Here is a 20,119-nt window from a genome sequence, read left to right on the forward strand (position 1 = left end):
AGAGATGGAGCGTGACTTCAAGACGAGTCAGAAAGCCGCCACGAGGGCAAGAAAACCAAAAAGAAATGACCAAACGAGAATGCGGGAGGAAGCCGAAAAAGTTTGTTCCGATTATTTTACAAAGATGAAACATTTATTAACTAATTAAATTGGATTACTTTTTTATGGCCATTTAGACGTATCCAACACCATCGGAATATGCGAGGCAAATGTCTTTGAACCCTGAAAGGATAATGGCAAAAAATCGTACTCTCGATAAAAAGCAGTCGTCCATGTTTACTTCGAGTCCAAGAGTTGTTATTTTTCGAAATTTTTCCACGGGAATCGTGCACACCGTCACCATTCAAATTCAAAACACATCAGAAATCCCTCATCAGTTGAGATTAGTCAATTCCGATAGCGTTGTGTTTAACGTGGCGTTCAAAGGACCAACACTAAACACGAGATTGGCCCCTGGAATGGCACATACCTACGAAGTCGAATTTCATCCTGACGAGGAAAAAGATTACTTTCATGACATTGTGTTTAAAACTGAAGTTGGCTGCTTCGTCGTTCCTGTAATAGCTTCTGGACCGAAACCCGTGCTGTTGTTTCCCGATCAAATCGACATGGGACAAACTGGGCTCAAAGTTACCCGGACAAAGCCCGTTTTGATGCGAAACACGGGAGATACCCCAACTGGTTTCAGTATTTTTACTGATAGGTAATGCAAAAAAGACGCGTACTTCCAAACTCAGATACCATGGATTTTCTATTACATGAAAAAAAACAAATAAAAAAATCTTTTTCAGTCAGTATTTTGCGGTAATTCCCGCGAAAGGTTCCATAAAAGCCGATGAAACTATACAACTAAAATTTGATTTTACACCTCAAAAAACGGGAATAGCCAATGGGCATGTTTATTTGCAATACGACTCAGGTACTATTTCATGCATTTGTCAGATGATTTAGAAGAAAAATCATACTTATATGTAATTTTCTAGGAGATCTTGTTCGCAGTTCAATTTACGGAGAAGCTGTGCCTTGTGACGTTAGAGTACGGGAAGACGTTATTTTATTGAAAAATACGTACTTGGGTTTAGCGAAACTAGCAACCATAGAAATTATCAATAACAGTGATTATTTGATCCGTTTTAAGTGGATGAAGCACAAAAACATCGAGGAGGATATGCTAGAAAAAGAACGGTACTGTATTCGTTGCAAGTAATAATTACAAATCTTTGTTGGTGAATACGATTTGATATTTTAGAAGTAAAGCAGTCATGGAACCGCCAAAAACTGTGCTATGCAAGGAAGATTTTTCAAAGGACTTACAAGATATAGTTAGTAGACGAGTTTACGAGGATTGCATTGATTTATTGATGAGTAAAAGTTTAATTTACGATAATGATCATTTTACTATTTTTCAAATGGTACGTAAAGTGTCATGTTTCAATACTTTCGAAACAATTTCTTAACAAAATCAAGGATACAATATGTTTTTTTTTTCCAAATTCACAGGATGGAGAAGTTTGGCCGTGCAAATCTTTGCAAGTATCGGTTAATTTTCAGCCAAAGACAGTCGGTGACATTCATTCTTATGCTTACTTGGAAATCGATGGCCTAGAGTATCGCATCCCAGTCAGGTACATGATGTTTTCCCACCCTTTTTATTTTCACACATAATAATGAAAGGTTTTGTTTCAGTTTAATAGGTAAATGCTTAGGCCCAGCTCTTGAATTAAACCTTTTGTCCTTGGACGTTCAAGAAGTGTACTTGTGCTCCACGTACATCTACGAAGTGAGTGTACAGTACTGATTTATAAAAGTACAACAACACACTGATGAGCAAATGAAACCATTTCCAGGTAGTCTGTAAAAACGTAGGTCCTATTCCTGGCACGCTGGTGCACGTACATAAGACTACGGATTTTGGAAGCACAATCCAAGTAAAACCTCATGAAATCGAAGTCAACGTTGATGAATTGAAGTGCATGAAACTTTATTTCTGCTCAAATCGCACCGGTTGCTTCATCGAACGCATTGATTTTTCGATCAAAGAAAGCTCAGAGCTATTATCATTCGTAATGAAGTGAGAAAACACATAATCAATAATCGATCGCATTCACCTTACCGATTGACATGATTATTTGGTTTTTAAACCAGAGGCAAAGTAATATGCCCGTTAGTCAGGACAGACGATGGAGATGACATCGATTTTCATTTGGCCTCTCTGGGCTTCACGACCAAAAAATTTCTGGGTTTTCGCAATCTGTCGCACGAACCCATAGAGTTTAGCATAAAAGTCGCTTGCGATGGTTACGAAAAGTGCGTCACTCACGAGGACTTTGCAAAGGCCCACATAAAACCACGATTGCCCTCATGTCCTCGTCAATTTTACGTGTGCCCTTGCGAGGGCACCGTTGGAGCTAAAAGCCCTCTTCGGGTTCAGGTAAGGCTGATGAGTGAAAAATCATGATACAATGAAACTTTACGTGCTATTACGTGGCTAGATTTTTTACACCCCCAACATTGCTGGCGCGGAAATCGTCAAACTTCAAATAGATCTGGGAAAAAGCTCTAACGCAGAACCACTGGTTGTACCGATGAGCGTCAACGCAAACTCAGCTTTGTTTGGTATAACTCCTGAGAAGTTGAAAATTCGATTTTGCTTCGTGAATTTTCCGTACTGCAGAAAGTTGACTGTGACAAATCTTTCCGATATCGTGGGATACTTTTACATTTATAATCAAGAGGTTGTTCAATGCTCTTTGGTGAATATTCATATGATACTTTTTTTCATAGTTATTCTTCTACTGCTTATAGGTTTCGAGTGACACTACCGTGTTGTACTCCTTGTCAGCCAATCACGGGGTACTGAAACCACAACAGTCTAAAGAAGTAACACTTACTTTAATCGTCAAATCTGTCGGAGAGCAAACATTTTATATCAAGTATGCATATTACATTAAAAATGAGATAAGAACATGGCATTTGAATAATTATTTTTATTGTTTACAGTGTGTATAGTTTTGGTCTTGAAAAGCCAGTCATTTGTAGTGAAATAACATGCATCGGCCAAGGTCCTGTTGTTTCTGCAGAACCATCCCATCTGGGTTGGGGTGAGGTTCGATTATTACAGGAAAAATCGTTAACCTTGACCATCACCAACGACTCACCAATATCAGCAGAATTTACTACTCTTTTGGTAAAGAAGCTTACAGTTTTGTGATAAAAATACAAGTCTACGTTACAAACACGTATCGCTTTCTAGAACAAAACCAAGGATATATGGAAAATCGAGCCGGCTTGTGGAGAGCTCGAATCAAACGAGTCCGTTGAGCTAAGAGTAACAATATTTTTGAGAGACAGTGGCACGTACTCGGATCGTTTAGTTGTCTCGATTCTCAATGGGATCGAAATAAGTGTGTCTCTTTCCGCTGTTGGCGTTGGCTCGAGCATTGTTTTTGATCCTGAAATTTTTCCAGTCATCGATTTGGGAGTTCATTTTTGGTAACGATACTTAGATTCTGCAATTTTTTGGTAAGATTGAAAAAAAACAAAAAAAAAACGAAAAACCAATAAATTGGTGAAATTAACTTCAATAGCGGGCAAAATGTATCTATTCCAATTAAAGTGAAAAATGAAGGAAACAGATTTCATCACATACTTCTAACAAACGAGGAAAAAATTCGACAAGGGAAAAAAGCTCACCCTGTGGACTCTGAAAAGTAAGATAATGTGACGATTTTTTTTTGTAATATTTATTTAAAAAATTTTTTTCTCATTTAAGCACTATGTTCAAAATCGAACCAAACGTCATTGAACTACGTCCAGGTGAAACAGAAACAATTCATTGTAAAGTACGTCAGAATACGTAAGTCCACTAATTCATACGAATGATAAATCACTGAATTGTAACTTAATTTACAGTTTTTCCACTTTTTCCTAGAGAAAAAACGATTACTGAGTCATGGTACATCAATGCTACCATAGATGGACAGGGAAAACGCGAGGTCCTCGGAAGCAGTCAATTCACGGCTACCTTTGTGGAACCAGATATCTGCTTCGACAAAGATAAACTGACCTTCAGACTAGACTTGGGCCACGAGAGTGAAACGCTTAAACAAAAAGGTGAAACAACAAAAGCAACAAAGTTTGTACCGTAATTGTTGAAAACTGCAAAAATTTCAGACCACATCCAAGTAACCAATCGGTGTCGTCGCAGCGTCACAGCTCACGTAACAATAGACCCGCCGTTTGTGCTGGTCGACCAGTGTAACTGTCGCACAGATTACATAGACTTCACTCTAGCAAACAACGAATCGACTGACGTGAGGGTTTACTTTCCATTCGACATTGAAAATTCGGAAACTGTGCCGCTAAAATACAAGGGCTATCTAACGATTGCGTACGACGAGCATCAAACCATTGTGAGTCTTTGGATGAAGCTTTGCGCAATTTCATTCAACGAGTAGATTTCTAACGTAGTTACCGATCAGGATAGAGTCTTGTGCATGGCCGAGGTGAATTTTCCACACGTGATCTGTACCCCGAGTCAACTCGAAATCTACTGCGTTCATGGATGGAGTATCGATGAAAAAGTGAAGATACTGAACGACAGTCCGCTACCTGTATCTTACAAAATGAAATTGGCAAAAACCACTTTTGATTATCAGCGTTTGGCTACCATGTCTGAGGTTTGAGAACTGATTAAGTTGGACATCTTACGAACACTCGTAATTTTGATTTCTACATTTTATGCAGGATGGGCACGAAAGCTTTGTGACGGACAGTTGCGTCGATATCAGTGAGTTGTGCTGGCCAATAAGTGTTTAACAAAGAAAAAATTGATCAAAACCTTTACTTACAGCGGTATGTCCATCAGTAAAAGATGACGATTCCGATGCAATACCACTTCTGTCCAAAAACAGCAAAGCCAGTAGCTCGTATGGTGGTGAAGAAGACTGGTCCGAGTCGTCGATAGAAGTAGAAGCAGAACTTGTCTGCACCGATCTCGTCGATCGAGTACGTTTATTGTTCGTATACTTAGTACAGTGATAAATTTTTATTTGACCAGAAATCGTATTAAACTATGTTGGACAGTTTTTTCAAATTACACCAGCAACGGGACTGATACCACCGCAGTCAGAGTCTTGGGTGATCGTGACCTTCAATGGTTTCAAACGAGCTAAGACGTCGATACAAGTAATTTGCGAAGTCGCACGAGGCTCTACGCAATCGGTGATCGTCAACGCAACTGCAGATACCGTCAAGTGCGAGATTCAAGATTACAGCCTGGATTTAGGATTACAGGTATGGAAAGTACAGTTATAACGAAAATGGCACGATTCTTTACTGCTTTACTCTTGAAATGTTTCATCAATGAGCAAGGAATTTTAGCTGTATTGCGAGACTTCCTTGACAACATTGAGAATTAAGAACCAGTGCATGATCCCTCTGGATTTAAATGTCGAGACAAGCACGACTTTGTTGAAAGTTTCGGGAGGATCGAGAGTATTGGATCCAACTTCGGAGAGCTCGATATCGATAGAGCGCCAAGCTTCAGCACCCGGATTCTTTAACGAGAAACTTTTTCTTGAAGTAATTTTAGAATCATCTCTTAGAATAACTATAAAGATTTTGTAATAATAAACAGCAATTATCAAACAGGTGACGCATTTAGAGCCATTCATCATCAAAGTACAATGGTTGGCAATAATCCCGCAAGTTTATTTGGAAATGCTTTCGAATGGGGAGTTTGAATTTGGATTTAGTCCGATGTACGAGTATCAAGCTATTCAGTTGCTGACATACGAGTGGATAATTAATCAAGAACGAAATGTAATTGGCATCGAATGTTCGTCCAGTGGTAGCTTGGACGGAGATAGAGAGTTTTCGGATTACCAAAAAATACAACTAATCGGTAAAACACACTCCAGTTCTTTGTATGTAATATTTGTATTCTACAATATGTAAAAAAAAAAAACCCCTATCTTTTCCATAAGATGACGGTTGGCAGATAATATCTAGGGATGAAAGATATCCAAGTATAGTTGACATTCGTATGGCTTCTGAGCGTTTGATTGTAAAAAACTGGATCGAAGAGGCTGGATGTGACGTAGTATTTGGCGATCTGAGCAAATTCTTACATGCCCCTTGCTACGACATAAACATGAATTACGTGGTAGTCGAGCAAACGAAACAAATAACCGTCCCGTTGAACAACTACGGGTTTGAAAAAGCTAGAGTAAAGTTATTGAGGAACGCGGTGAAGCGAAAGTCTCCCGAATCCTGTTTAATGATTCAGCTTGAAAGAAACGTTGAAATCTGCCAATGCGAAAGCAGCGCGTTATGCATTTCGTTTAGCCCAAAAAAATTTATTTTTTTGGAAAAATATACAGTTGTTTCTGAAAGGTTTTTCCTAGATGTACGTAATAAAAGTTCAAAAATCGTATGAGAAAATGAAAGATTTATCTATTAACTATGTAAACATATTTTTTCAAGATCAAACGAGGTTTAAGAATTCCTGTCTCAGTTCAAGTTTCGGCCGTGTATCCTGATTTAACTGTAGCACTAAAAAAACTGAATTTTTGTAAAGTTTTTCTGGGGGAATGTAAAGAAATGAGCTTCACATGTAAAAACGAGTACGTTTTCACCATTTAACATATTTGAATGAATTATCAACAATTCTATTCGCATTAATAAAATAATGATCACTAGAGAACACGTTGACTGCCAATGGAAAGTAGTGATTGAAAACGAATCGAAAAATCCAACAAAATCAAATGATTGTCCATTTTACGTGAATTACTCAAACGACGTATTTAGTCCTGGTCAGGAAGCCGAGATAAAAGTCTACTACAAGCCCAATGGAAACGTAAAAATAGTTGATGTTAGTTTTTTTTTCTATTGTTAGATAAACAATTGAATGCTTAATTTCAGGGTAGACAAAAAGCTAACTTAAAAATTGTAATAAGCGACGGAAGAGAAGACAAAACCATCTATCTAACTGGTTACGGTATCGATCGAAAACTTAGTGTACAAAAATCGAAGATTCGATTTCTTACTTTGATTCCCAACACTAATTACGGAAAGGAAAACGTAATTGTAGAAAATAATAACGACTATCCAATGACGCTATACTGGAAACATGAAAACGAGTACGTAAATACATTTTTAAAATGTAAATGACGTTGGTGACTTAATTTTTTCTCGTTTATTTCAGTTTTACAGAGTACAACATAATTGTTCGGGTCTTGAAGCATTACTATGCAACGGATAATATTTTAATACCAACAGGAAAGATGGGTGAAAAATTATCGCCGATATTAATTGATTTCTATAATTCTCTCATACGACACATGCATTCGGATCAAGATTTTGAGTCTTTCTTTGACATACGTAAAGCCACAGATCGCGATTCCCAAACAATTGATACCTCAAGTTGTTCTGATCTTCATAGCACATCAGAAGTGGAAGCTCTATTGCATGGTTATTATTTTCAAATCGTTGTTTTAAATCGTTGAATTCCAGTTAATGAGCTTGTCTTACAGCGTACATTGATAAGAAACAGCAAGTCACTAATTTGCTGGAAACAATGGGAGATCCCCTGCAAGAGCTGTACGAGAACAACAGTTCTGAAGGTACATCTTCAGTCAAGGAAAGTCTCAGGGAATTGGAACAGCCAAAGAAAAAGCTCATCATTATATTCCACGGAGCTTCTGATTCTGGTACTGTTAAAGTCAAATTAATATCAGTTTCTGTGAAATAAAATTGTCACGATCATTTTCAGAGTACCAAGAAACTGCATGTCGCAGCGCGAAAGCCCTAAATCTGCCGCTTCTGAACCTAAACCAAGCAATATTAGAGACTGTAGCTACGAGCACAACACCAAGTGGCATCAAACTTGCAGGCCAGATAGACCAACGTTACAACGACTTGACGTCAAAACTGAAAAAGTTCGCATCCGTAGCTTTAGTTAAATCGACTGATGACGAAGAGTTCGAGATGATTCGTTTGTTAAGAAAAGTTCCACCCCCCGAAGAGCTTGAAAGTGTGGATAGATATACGTGTTTCGAGACAAAGCTAGAAGTCATTCGAAGTATCGTGGAATTTGTCGACCTGTTTGGCTCGTCATTGCTGAATGACAAGTCGAGCCTCAAAAGTCAGGATTTCACGGAACGTAGTCAGAGTGCTCTTCCTAACGTGAACCAAGATGTGGTTCGCGAGGTTCTGTGGGAGAGGTTGGCTGGGCTCGAGTTCAAAGATGGATACGTTTTGCAAACACTGAATTGTGATTTCGTTAAAAACGAGGCTGCTGCAATGAAGATGCTGCTATGGGCCACGGGAGAGGCTGAGATCTTCTTGCTTGTCGCGTTCGTTGATTTTGACGAAGAGGAAGTTGAAGTTAGAGACGTGGAGAAAAGTGACAAGATACTGCAAGGATATAATGCGAGCTTGAACAGATTGCTGGAGGCTATTAGTAACTGGGAAACGGATAAAGTGACGATTAAAGTATGTATTTACTGAGTTGATGCGTAGAGATGCATTTCGATAAAATTTTACGCTATTACAGGAGACAAACAAACGCACGAAATCAAGAAAAGAGAAACGTGATTCGTCAAAAAATGAGTTTCTCGCGAAAGTAATTATGAGCCAACAAATTATGACTTGGCATTGGAGAGCAGAAATTATGTAACTACTACGGTTAATGTTGTTTGTTGTTAATTTTAGCCCACTGAAAAGTTTTTCGTTTGGTACGTCCGTTCGAGTGATGCAGATGACAAAAGATCATACGAGTCTACGATTGTGAACTTATCTCAACATTTCAAGTCATTCTTGCGACATGATTGTATGTAAACCGGAAAATGTTCATACATAAAATGTTTTATTTTTTTTTATTCACGTGAATCTTACAGGTGGTCAAATAGAAGAATTTTCACAACCTACTTTGTCGTCCCACATATACTCGATTCTTAAGGAACGTGCGACTTCATCAAACTCCCTAACCAATGGTGCTTATATTCTTTGACACATAAACAGATATTAACATTTGTTAACATTAAACATTATTTTTTTTAGGAATCTTTACCTTGTCGGAACCCAAATCATTGAACGAACGACGATCAACAGCACCAAACAAGGCTATAATGGAAAAGTTGATCGATGATGAAGAGCTAGAAAGGACAAGTCTTACAGACACAAAGAAGGTTTTAAGAGCTTGGTCGAGTACTCCCAAGCTACCTTCGCTCGAAATAGCCGTTGATTCAGAGAGTAAATCATCAGAATTAAATGTCGAAGCCATTTTTAAGCTCAAAGCGCACGAGTCACGTTTGTTCCAAGTCACGTTTGCACCTACCAAGGAGGGACACTTTCAGAACAAATTTTCATTGGTCTCGATGGATGATCCGGATTCTGTCTTTGAAATACACATCGAAGGTGCAGCTGAGGTTCCAAGGCTCGTTGTCCTACAGGAAGTGGAACTCCTTGATTTTGGACCTTTGCTCGTCTTGCAGGAGAATATAAAGTTTGAACAATTTTACGATGTTTTATTTACTTTTTTTATGGCTATTGAAGTGACATTGCCGAATGATCCATTAAATATAGGCCTCACAAGAAGTGCATGCACCTTGAGTTTCAAAACGTTTCGATGGTGTTTGCCACGGTAAAATTTTATTTGAGGGATGAAAATTACAGTTGCTTCGACATTGAACCACAAAAAAAAAAACTAGAGGTTCGTATGGGTATAGCTGAAAATAAGTGAATGCTTAAATTGTAAAATTTTAACCAATTTATATGTAGTTTAAAAAGAACAAGATTTTAAGTAGAACGTGATTGTTGTATCTCTATATTTTTATTGCGTCTGAACTTTAATCTGCTTTCAGAAGTAACACTCGTGACCCTTAGATTTTTTGATATCTCGTTAAAAAATGAGGTTTATAAAAAAAAAACGTTTTTGTAGACCTACGTGATTCGCTTATTTTTATCCTTAGCCCTTGGAGCACGGATTTATCACCGTAACAGCATCTACTCGAGAACTTGGACCCCAAACTGACGTTTTGATCTTAAATGTAGATCACAATGATGAACCTCAAGCAATACAGGTGACTAATAAATCATGTACAAATAAAATTTGTCTGTATCTTTAGAAAGGTAGCTTACTTTAAAGTCACAATGAACTTGAAAATTTTTTTTTACAGTTACTATGCTTTCTAATATTTTGAAGTCATCGAATTTCTGAAATATTTCTAAGTGATATAAAATGATTTTTAAAGACTTTAAGCGCTTTTTTATGATTTCGAATGATTTTTAAGTATTCGAACGACTTTGAATGACGATAACTTAGGCTTAGACTACTTTGATTCAAAATTCTCAAAAAATTTTTGGAAATCCAAGTTATTCGAAAGACTGTAATTTTTTTACCGACTCCAAAGATGTACAGTCTCTTGGCATGTCTACAACTCAAATTGAAATAAAATTTTATTTTTAGCTCGTATGTACGGGTGCGGAATTAGATGTTGATTTTGAACCAAAGCAAGAAGTTAATCTTGAACGGATTTTACTGCATACTACAGAAAAACGTTCGATAAAAGTGCACAACAAATCTGCGATCGCACTGTATTGGCGTATGTTGATCGATTCTACCGAGATGCAAATTCGATTTGTGCCATCAGAGGGTAAGATCAAGGCGAAAGACGATTGTGAAATCGAACTGCAGTACCATGCAAATGAAGTAATAAGCATAATCTATGTACAACAAATTTATTGAGCCTCGTATGAAATATTGGACCATCATTTTTGCATCAGGTTTTGGCCCCTCATTTAAAATTTGTGAGCTTTGAAGTGTATCTCAATGAAACCGATTCGGAGCCAATCAAGGTGGACGCTTTGCACGTCAAAGCCGAAGTTTATGAAATTTCCCTTTACGTTGAGGCCGAGGATCCCATTGATTTTGGGGCAATTCCTGTTCAATCCACGTCTGAAAAATCTTTCGTTTTGAAAAATTTAGGCCATTATAACGTCAAATACCAGTACGGTCAATTTTGAGACATTTTCTGATCAATTTCCGAAACTTTATGTAACTCTTGTTTCACGTACAGACTGCAGTACCAAGACATCGTTGAGTTAAAGAAGTCAGTGAATGAAAAGATTTTAACAGACCTACAGCAAAATATAGAAATTCATCCCATTTCGGGACTTATACTGCCCAAAAAACAAACTACGATAATCGTATGTGTATAAAATATTATAAGATAAATTTTTCCGTTATCACTGGGGGAGTAAATTATTTTTAAATAAATAGGTGACGTTTACTCCATCCATCGAAATGCGTATAAACGCTATTCCTTTGCTTAAATGCATTGTCTCTGAGCCTTACAAAGAATATGGAGATGTAAATGAGCATGTGCTCACAGTTTCAGCCGTTTCTTACTACACGAGGTAATATTATAAATTTTAAGATCGATGCAGTGTACACAAATACCGATTTCACATTGCATTTTACAATCAGATTTCTCATCGAGCCACACCCAAAGTTAGACTTTGGAGCACTCGAATTGAAAGCTACGAAAACAATGCAATTGAAATTAACAAACACTGGACAATTTCCTTTGAAGTTCAGCTTCGTCAACCGATTGGCAAATAACTTCGATGATCGGAGTTCAGTGGTAACCGATAGGGGCAAAAGATCATCAAAGCAAAGAAAAATCTCTAAACGGTATCTCCAAAAAAGCATTTGAAAAAATAAAAGCCATCCACAATTTTGTCATTAGAAAATTTTTATGCAGACCTAGTACTTTGCAAAACGTGTCGATGAAATTTGGTCCGTTTAAATTGGAAAAAATCAAGGGAGCATTGGCGCCCGGGGAAGTTGACATAGTGAACGTTCACTGCGTGTCGGACACTGTTGGTCGTTTCAACGAAACGCTAAGCATATTGGTATCCGACAGTTTACCAGCTAATGATGAGAATCAACTGATACATTTAACTGCTGACGTTTGCGTGGCTAATTTAGACTTGGAAAATCTTCACGAAGTTTTCACAAGCAGCCACATTGTTGAGACACTCGATGATTTTAGCTGTCCAAACGAGGTGAGTTTTTTTGAATGAAAAAAAAAATTATTTCTTTTTGTAAATTTTTAGTTCGCTACCAAATATACTTCGTAGTTTGGACAATACACTGTCTTTGAAAAAACGAGCAAATGTCTGTACTTCTACCATGTGTGTGTTGGATGTAATTACACTACGGAGATCAAATTGAGGAATAGTAGCGCAGTGAACGGCACTGTTTTGATAGAGATCCCTGAAAACTCGGCTAGCAATGGAACGTTTCGAGTCGACCAAAGTCGATTCTCCATACCTTCCATGAGCACGCGAAGTTTCTCCATTATCTTTGCACCCAAATTTCTTGGAGTAATGTTATTTTTTTAGAAACATTGCAATATCAAATAATAGCATTGACTTGTTACCATTTTAATGGTTTCTCGTTTTTTTCGAAGGATTCGTCTAATACATTGCTGATAAAGTTGGATCTACCCGAAAGTATCAAGCCAAAAAATTTTAGCATCGATCTGAAAGGGGTAGGCTGCGTACCGCAAATTCGATTGATCGAGCCTGTTGTGAATGGTAGCGACGTTCCAGTAATAAACTTTGGACTGACATTCGTTTCGGCGACCACTATAAAAGTCTGCAAAGTCAAAAATGTCGGGCTAGTATCCGCAGAAGTGTCTCTTCAATTTTTTACCAATCAAGATGCAGCTTACAAAGTTGTTTTAAACGAAAGAGATGATAAAACCGTCACCGACCATTGTGAGTTACAGGTTTTGTTATCAATCATCTCTTACTAGGAACTACAAGGATATTGAGACACATTTTTTTTGGTTAATAGCTTCAAGTAACTTGTGCTTCAGGATATTGCCTGAGGAAGTCGTTGACGTCAGAGTTGCGTTTCTTCCGACCAAAAGTGGAAAATATGAAGGTCGTCTACAATGTTCCGTTCAACACAATCCTTACGAAGTTATCGAAGTAAACTTGGTGGGCGAAGGATTTTTGAGGACCATTATTTTAGAAAACCTAGAGCTAGTTGATGAACTTTCAATAAATTGCCGGAAGAGCGCATCAAAAAACTCACGAGATTCCCAGAAGTCGCGAAAAGTTTCATTGAGGACAGGTTCTTCCATGACTAGTGAATATAAATATTTTCATTAAATCTTTTACGAAATCAGGTATAAAACACAATCATGATTAAATTATTTCCTCCAAGAGTTAGAATCCAAATCACGTGATTTGAGTCCATTGACTTACAAGCTGGATTACGGAAATTGTTTCTTAAATCAAATTCAAAAAGTTGCATTTAGAATTGTAAATAAAACTTTGGATAGATTCTTCAGATTTGAGTGGGATTCGCTTGCTTGCCTCATATGTACACCAGCAGCCGGCCATCTAGGACCGAACAGTTTCAAAGAACTGACAGCTACTTTCCTTGCTTTAGAGCCTACAGCACTAAATCAAGTTAGTATTCTGAAGTTTTTAAAACTGACATTATGGTAGAAAATTAACATTATCTTTTTTATTTATAAAAACTTAGATACCTTTATCATGTGATATAAATGAAATTATTCTCGTCGAGCCAATTACGGAGCCTCTATGGGACAATAGACAAATGACTGTCTCATGGATGGAAAAGTATCCGTCAATGTCTGATTTAGAAACTTACGAGGATAACGAAGAAGATATGTATATGAAGAAAATGATCAAAGAAATAGAAGAACCCTTATTTGACGTAGTACCTGAAACTTTGGAAACCGTGAGACTTTTAGTTTCAGCAATTGTTAATTATTCGGAATACCAGTGTAACATTAATGCGATTAAATTCGAAGATACTCTAATGTTCCAGGTTATAACAATAATTTTAAAACGATAGAACCAAACACAAACCTCGCTATAGTATAGTAAAATATGTACATAACAAAATAATCAAAGCTATTAATTATTCTTGTATTTTATTTTATTTAGACAAGCCAACAAACAATCGAGCTAATAAATGTGGGTAAGGTTGATATGAATTTTTCATGGGATTTAGTAATGGATGAGCAATATCCAAAACGTTTGAATCAAATCGACTCGGGATTAAACTTTAGTTTAGAATCCTTTAAAAAGACGTCAGATAGAAAAAGATACACCGTAAAAACAACACCAATATCAGCGCATAAAAAAGACTTACGATTTGACTGCGAAGGTTAGTCTTGCAAGTCTATTTGTAGCTAAAGAAACTCAACAATCAATTAATTTCAAACTATTTTGAAGAAAAGTTACTATTTTTACTAGATTCCACTTCGTCCAGAGAAAAATCAGATCTATTTAGCAGCTCTGCAGGAATGACAGATCGTAGCACGGACAGTTGGATAGAAGGCGAGAATTGGCCATTTAAAATCGAACCAGAAAGTGGTTGCATTGCCCCAGGAAATAGTATAAAGTGCTTCCTCAAGTTTTTACCTGTTGACGTTTTTGAATACAAGGCTTGCTTGCAGTGCAAGTTCGTAATTTAATGAAGTTAAGACAATTAAAAATATTTTACCAACTGTTTTGATTGTTTTATGTAGGATAGAAAATTTACACCCCAGTGCAACGCCCCTAGTCATCGCAGTAGCAGCGAAAAGTTTGCTTCCATATTGTCATTTTGAAATAGAGGAAAGTGACTATCTGACAAGTAGCAGGAGGGATATGAAACTTCCAATTCCATCAGAATACAGCCTTGCCGATCCGGATGTAGCCAAGCATATAAGGATTGCAGAATTCAATGTCCTTGGGATCAAAGAGTGTCACATCCTGTGAGATTCTGTTGTTTTTATTTTACCGCTATGGAGTGAAAGAAACGGTTTTTGGTATTACTTTTTTAATACAGGCAAATCTGTTTTGTAAATCCAACGACTGAAGATTACTCTTATCGCTGGTCGAATGTGCCTCATGTATTATCTAAAAAACTACCCGAATTTCGATGTTTATCGGAAACCGGAACAGCTGAAAAAGGGAAAAGAATCAGGACTGAATTTTCCATGGTTTCTGAAAATGTCGGATTGTTCGAATCATTATGGCAATTTGAGATAAAGAAATACAATTTGAAAACACTTTTTATAGTTGTTGTCAATGTGGCCGAGCCATCTATATGCTGCAAAAATCCGATACTGAAATTTGAAACTTCTACTATTGGTACAGTTTTTTCATAATGGTATTACTGTAACTAAATTCTATTGATTTATTTTAAAAATTTTTCTTGTAGGTCAAGTAATAACCAACTCCTTTGAAATTGTTAACAACGAGTGCTGTCAATTGTCATTCAATATCGTCAAAAGTTCACTATATTCTGAGGGAAGACTACAGGAGATTTCAATTTTTCCGATATCTGGAGAACTGAATCCATACGCCACTCAGCTATTCAAGTAAAGCAAGTCATAATTATGTTTAGTACATTTGAATTTGTATAATATTATTAAACAATTTAATCCTTGGACAGTGTAAAATTCAAATCAAGGCTTATTGGAGAGTTCACTTTCAATGTACAATGTCAAATTGAAAAATTGCAAAAACCCATTAATATTTTTGTTTCCACTCAAGTGATTGAAATATCATCCCAAATAGCCTATACTAACTGGGACGACCAAGAGCTGAACATGAGTGAAAATTTAGATAATATTATTGAAGTCGAACAGGTGAGGCACTACAATGACAAAAATAATGAGATCAGTTACTAATTTTATTTTAATTATGATAGCTACTACTAAATGTACCAACCAGAATAAAATTTAAAATATCAAACACTGGAGGCATCGCTTTTGATTACATGTGGCAGTTAAATGCGGCTGATCGAAACAATTTTAAAGTATGGTTCTCTGAATCCGTCGGTCGAGTGGAAAAAGGTTGTCATAATGTCTGCTTTTTGGAGCTAATTGTTACAGATAAAGTAGTCATTCGTAATTACCCAGTGACAATAAAGGTAATACATCTTATGATTCCTTGTATAGGTGTATTAATGCTCTTAAATTTTTCAAACAGTTAAAAAATGGACCAACTTATCGAATTAAACTCAACGCATCTGTTAAAAAACTACCACTGGAATTTAGCTTTGATGAACATGATTTTGGTCTGTGTTACATCAAAAAGGATAAAGGATTTTCACATTCCAAGATACTAAATTTAACCAATAATCAGAAAATTCCTTTCTCGTAAGTTATTTCTTTAATTCGATCTTGTTTTCTTTGTTCTCCATAGAAATTGTTCCAACCATTAATTGTTTTAGAATACAATGTGACTTTGTTGACACTCCCAACGTGAAACTGGATCTTTGTCAATTGCGAGAAGCCATTTCTCCAAAATCTCAGATTAAAATTCCAATTTACTTTCAACCTACTGAAGAAATGAGCTACAAAGAAATTGTATTGTTTCAAGTACCCAACATCTCCTTGAGGAAAGAAATTGTAATAAGAGGAGAAGGCATACCGATACAGGTAAGATTCCAATTTATCAAATGATTTTATGGTAAATACGTAATCTCGTTTGTTTGTCTCAGGTGCATTTGAAGTATCCATGCGACGGGATATTGAATTTTGGCTCAATACTCGTAGGAAACGAGACAACCAAAAAATTATCGATAGTAAATAGTGGTCGAGCAACAGTAACATTGAAAGTAGTTGTAACCGAATGTTGGGCAGAAAATATCTTTAGCATTAACACTGAGTCAAGAGCAAAAGATGAGCGAAACTCATTAACTCCTACCGTTAGTTCGAAGTACAGCCATACGTCATCAAAAGATGTAAATCTTTTGGAGTTTTTAGAGGTTGCACCAAATGATTGGTTCGATCTAAAAATGAACAGAGAACAACTGATTTCAATTAAATTTCAAGCTATGCAACGAGTCCGATCATGTAAAATCAAACTAGGTTTGGACATGGACAACACAATTATTCCCTTGACTGTCGTCAAAGCGGAATGTATCGCTATGAATCTTTACTTGAGTAGAACTAACGTGTCATTCGGTAATATTTTTGAAACTTGCGTAGCCGAAGAAAAACTAACACTCATGAATGACGGCGATGTAGACACAAGGTTTGTATAATTTTAAAATTCATTCAATGTGATTTTATATGAATTTTATCCATTAGATTCTACTGGAGGGACATAACATCAGATTTTGAGATACACCCACAAAGTGGGCGTTGTCCAGCTGGTCGTTACGTAATTTTCACCTGCACGTTTAAGCCACAATGTTTGGGAAGTTGCTTGCAAGCCGAGGTATGCACAAATCATTAAAGAAACTATCTAATAAATATTAAATTTTTTATCTTCATCTTCAAGGCTGTTCTGGAATTGAAGGATTACAAAAAGTTAACAATTAATATGATTGGCAACTGCTGTCCATTGCCAGAAGCAAAGGACACCATTAACTTCACTGCAGAGACAAACAAGCCTGACAAGAAGGACATAATAATCGAGAACAATTCGAATGAAACTTGGAGTTTGACTCCTAAGATAGAAGGCAAACGCTTTACAGTTGACGCAATTCTACATGTAAATCCTAAAAGCTCATTTGTATGCACCGTAACGTACAATCCTGAAAAACAATTGTCAAAAGAATTTTACGACGAGGTAGAACTTTTTATTTAATTTAATTCAATTAAATATATGGAGTTATAAGTAAATAAATATGTCAACAGGGTAAATTAATAATTGTTCTGCCAAACGGACGACCACCGATCGTTTATGATCTTTGTGGTCATATTTCTCAAGTTCTTCCCACGAAAAATATGGTTCGTCAATTACCAGCGAAGAAAAAATTTGTAGAAACCTTGACGTTGCACAACGGCAGTGAGACGAGTCGAATTTTTGATTGTAGCACTAATGAATTAACAGAAAACAATGTTAAAGTAACTTTTTCTCTGATGTATTTGAAAAAAAACTTAAAAATAATACCCGAGAGCTAATTGATACTTATTTTTTGTTAAAGAAAATTTCATCGTTCGAAGTAGAAGTTCCTAGCCACTCGCAGAAGGAATACAAGTATCCTTTCTACTTCGAAACTGAAGGACACTATGTTTACCAGGTACATTCATAATATATGTACAATTATTGTCAAAAAGTTAGTCCCTAATGAAAAAAATCAATTCAGATTACTTTTGACGATCACCAAAACAACCGTCAATGCTACAAGATCGAGTTTACAGTTACCTGTCCAGAAAGTCAAGAAACGATCAAAATGTCGACTTACGTACGCAGCCCTACGTTTCACACGTTGAAAATAGAAAACTCGCTGGAGTACAGGAGTGTGACGTTTGATGCAAACGACATTGACGACGTCGTCGTACACGGGCTTCCGATGACATTGTTACCCATGGAATTTGTAAGGATAATAATGCCGAAAAAAGAATATTGCCCACGACAGTTTAATGGACCATGGGTTTACGTTGTATTTCAGAGATTCGTTCGAGTGGAATATTCACCCCTTCTTCCGTGTGACAAACAAGAAACTTTGATAATAAAAAGTGAGGATCAGGACGAATTTTCTTACTTCCTGCATTTGATGGCCAAACCAGCTCCACCAGAAAAAGTGACCTACGTCAAGTCAAGCTTGGGCAGGACTACCGACTTTACTTTGAGAGCGAAAAACTACAGCAAAGTTTCGTGCAGATTCGAGATTACGGTAACGAATTTTCGATGTTATCATTGCCAGGCCTCCTGTGAACTATCAAAATGTACCAAACGAAATTTAATCAGGCGAGCCATCTTGCATTCACGTGTCCACAATTCGTCGACGCGCTGGAAAACGAAGAGGTGTTGATGAACGTGAGATTCGAACCTTACGCTCTTGAAACTGTTGATGCTACTATCAAAATGAAATCAAGCATGGCCGGTGAATTTACGTGAGTAAAAGACAGATTTTTTTTTTTTATAAAATTCGCACAGCCAACAAATCATACATCGTTATTTTTTGCAAAGTTACCCAGTCGTCGGACAATGTACGCCGCCCCAACCCGAAGGGCCACTCGCTGTCTCTCCTAATGCTCCAACATCGATAACATTCAAAAACATCTTTCTGGAAGCCAAATCGTTCGAGATTTCGGTAGACAACTCGGACTTTGTTCTTGAGGATTCCAAGGCACAGATTAATTCGAAAGAGGTGAGTTTTTTGATAAATAGTGCATGCTCGAGATCAATGATCTAAAGGTCTCGTTTTTTTTTCTTTTTCAACTTAGAGCTTTGATATCAGAGTTCGACTGCGTGATGACCAAAGCAGTGATGACACTTTAGCAGCGAGGACTGGAAAATTAATCGTCACCCATTCAGACCTCCATTGGATTTACTATCTAAGAAGTGAATGTTGACTTGTTGAAGCATCATCGGAATGAAAAAATAAAAGATTCCTCATCAAGCACACTCCGAGAATATCTTGTCCTTGGAAAACCATTCGAGTCCAATGAGGGTGGACGCGATTCACAGCTCACTCCTACGAGTTACCAACGCGCAGGGGTTCATAGTCGAGGTCGGGCGTTTCAACAGTCGGTCGATACGAGACACTCTCATCCCCGAGGCGGTGTGGGCGCGCGCATCTCCCTCTCATCACCATGACGACGAAGCGGCAATGGCCGATCTCCCCTTCGAAAGCCGTCGCCGTGGTTATCTCTGCGTTTCATGTACCTCGATGCTTTTTTATTTTTTTTTATTTTTGATTTAAAAACCTCAGCTCCCTAGGAGTAGATTGAATTTATTTGAAAGGATGAATTTTCAAATTAATTCCATCGAATCGCGTGTACGGAGAGTAGAGTAACAAAATCAAAAGCGCAAAGTCGGTTCGTTTCAACGCTTCCGTGTGCACTTACAGCCGGTGAGCACATTAGAGAAATCAAAAGAAGCGGGAGGAGGAGAGAACAAAAGGGAGGGGTGAGCTATACACATGTATATATGCTAGAAAAAGAGAGAGGGTTGGGGCACAGTAGGGGCGCAGGGGAAGAGTTGGCGTCGAATAAATCAAAGTGTTCGCGCCCCCCGAAAGGAGCGCGACGGCCCGGAAAAGGACGAATAAGCGGGACGGGATACGTGCAGTGAGAAATACTTACTTACCTGCTTGTCTGCCTATATGTATACCTAT

The 20,119-nt window shown here is 37.3% G+C and overlaps 1 protein-coding gene across 1 annotated transcript; it reads left to right on the forward strand.

Moving 5' to 3' along the window:
• Nucleotides 1-4: 4 nt before the first annotated feature.
• Nucleotides 5-19,355, forward strand: LOC106637835 (axonemal central pair apparatus protein HYDIN-like). Its single transcript, XM_089594810.1, has 65 exons — nucleotides 5-100; nucleotides 177-703; nucleotides 792-919; nucleotides 984-1,185; nucleotides 1,261-1,322; nucleotides 1,535-1,625; nucleotides 1,687-1,780; nucleotides 1,848-2,071; nucleotides 2,146-2,431; nucleotides 2,493-2,735; nucleotides 2,806-2,933; nucleotides 3,001-3,187; nucleotides 3,254-3,492; nucleotides 3,588-3,710; nucleotides 3,773-3,856; nucleotides 3,932-4,113; nucleotides 4,174-4,412; nucleotides 4,482-4,679; nucleotides 4,747-4,789; nucleotides 4,853-5,007; nucleotides 5,086-5,295; nucleotides 5,383-5,583; nucleotides 5,653-5,905; nucleotides 5,988-6,409; nucleotides 6,487-6,626; nucleotides 6,703-6,874; nucleotides 6,925-7,142; nucleotides 7,208-7,473; nucleotides 7,536-7,712; nucleotides 7,775-8,496; nucleotides 8,558-8,626; nucleotides 8,716-8,833; nucleotides 8,901-8,996; nucleotides 9,064-9,508; nucleotides 9,589-9,715; nucleotides 9,975-10,085; nucleotides 10,472-10,714; nucleotides 10,789-11,012; nucleotides 11,082-11,211; nucleotides 11,285-11,421; nucleotides 11,492-11,698; nucleotides 11,769-12,072; nucleotides 12,148-12,393; nucleotides 12,480-12,789; nucleotides 12,869-13,150; nucleotides 13,244-13,491; nucleotides 13,568-13,876; nucleotides 13,996-14,218; nucleotides 14,287-14,515; nucleotides 14,583-14,810; nucleotides 14,885-15,189; nucleotides 15,260-15,419; nucleotides 15,494-15,689; nucleotides 16,033-16,202; nucleotides 16,277-16,484; nucleotides 16,547-17,082; nucleotides 17,139-17,268; nucleotides 17,332-17,622; nucleotides 17,691-17,894; nucleotides 17,954-18,076; nucleotides 18,143-18,373; nucleotides 18,449-18,673; nucleotides 18,748-18,893; nucleotides 18,970-19,150; nucleotides 19,227-19,355. The coding sequence occupies exons 1-65, from the start codon at nucleotides 5-7 to the stop codon at nucleotides 19,353-19,355; spliced, it is 13,833 nt and encodes a 4,610-aa protein (XP_089450936.1).
• Nucleotides 19,356-20,119: the final 764 nt, after the last annotated feature.

Source organism: Copidosoma floridanum, unplaced genomic scaffold, assembly GCF_036245765.1.
Source record: "Copidosoma floridanum isolate Cflo_tuat_1 unplaced genomic scaffold, Cflo_Japanese_pri ptg000021l, whole genome shotgun sequence".
NCBI lineage: Eukaryota > Metazoa > Arthropoda > Insecta > Hymenoptera > Encyrtidae > Copidosoma > Copidosoma floridanum.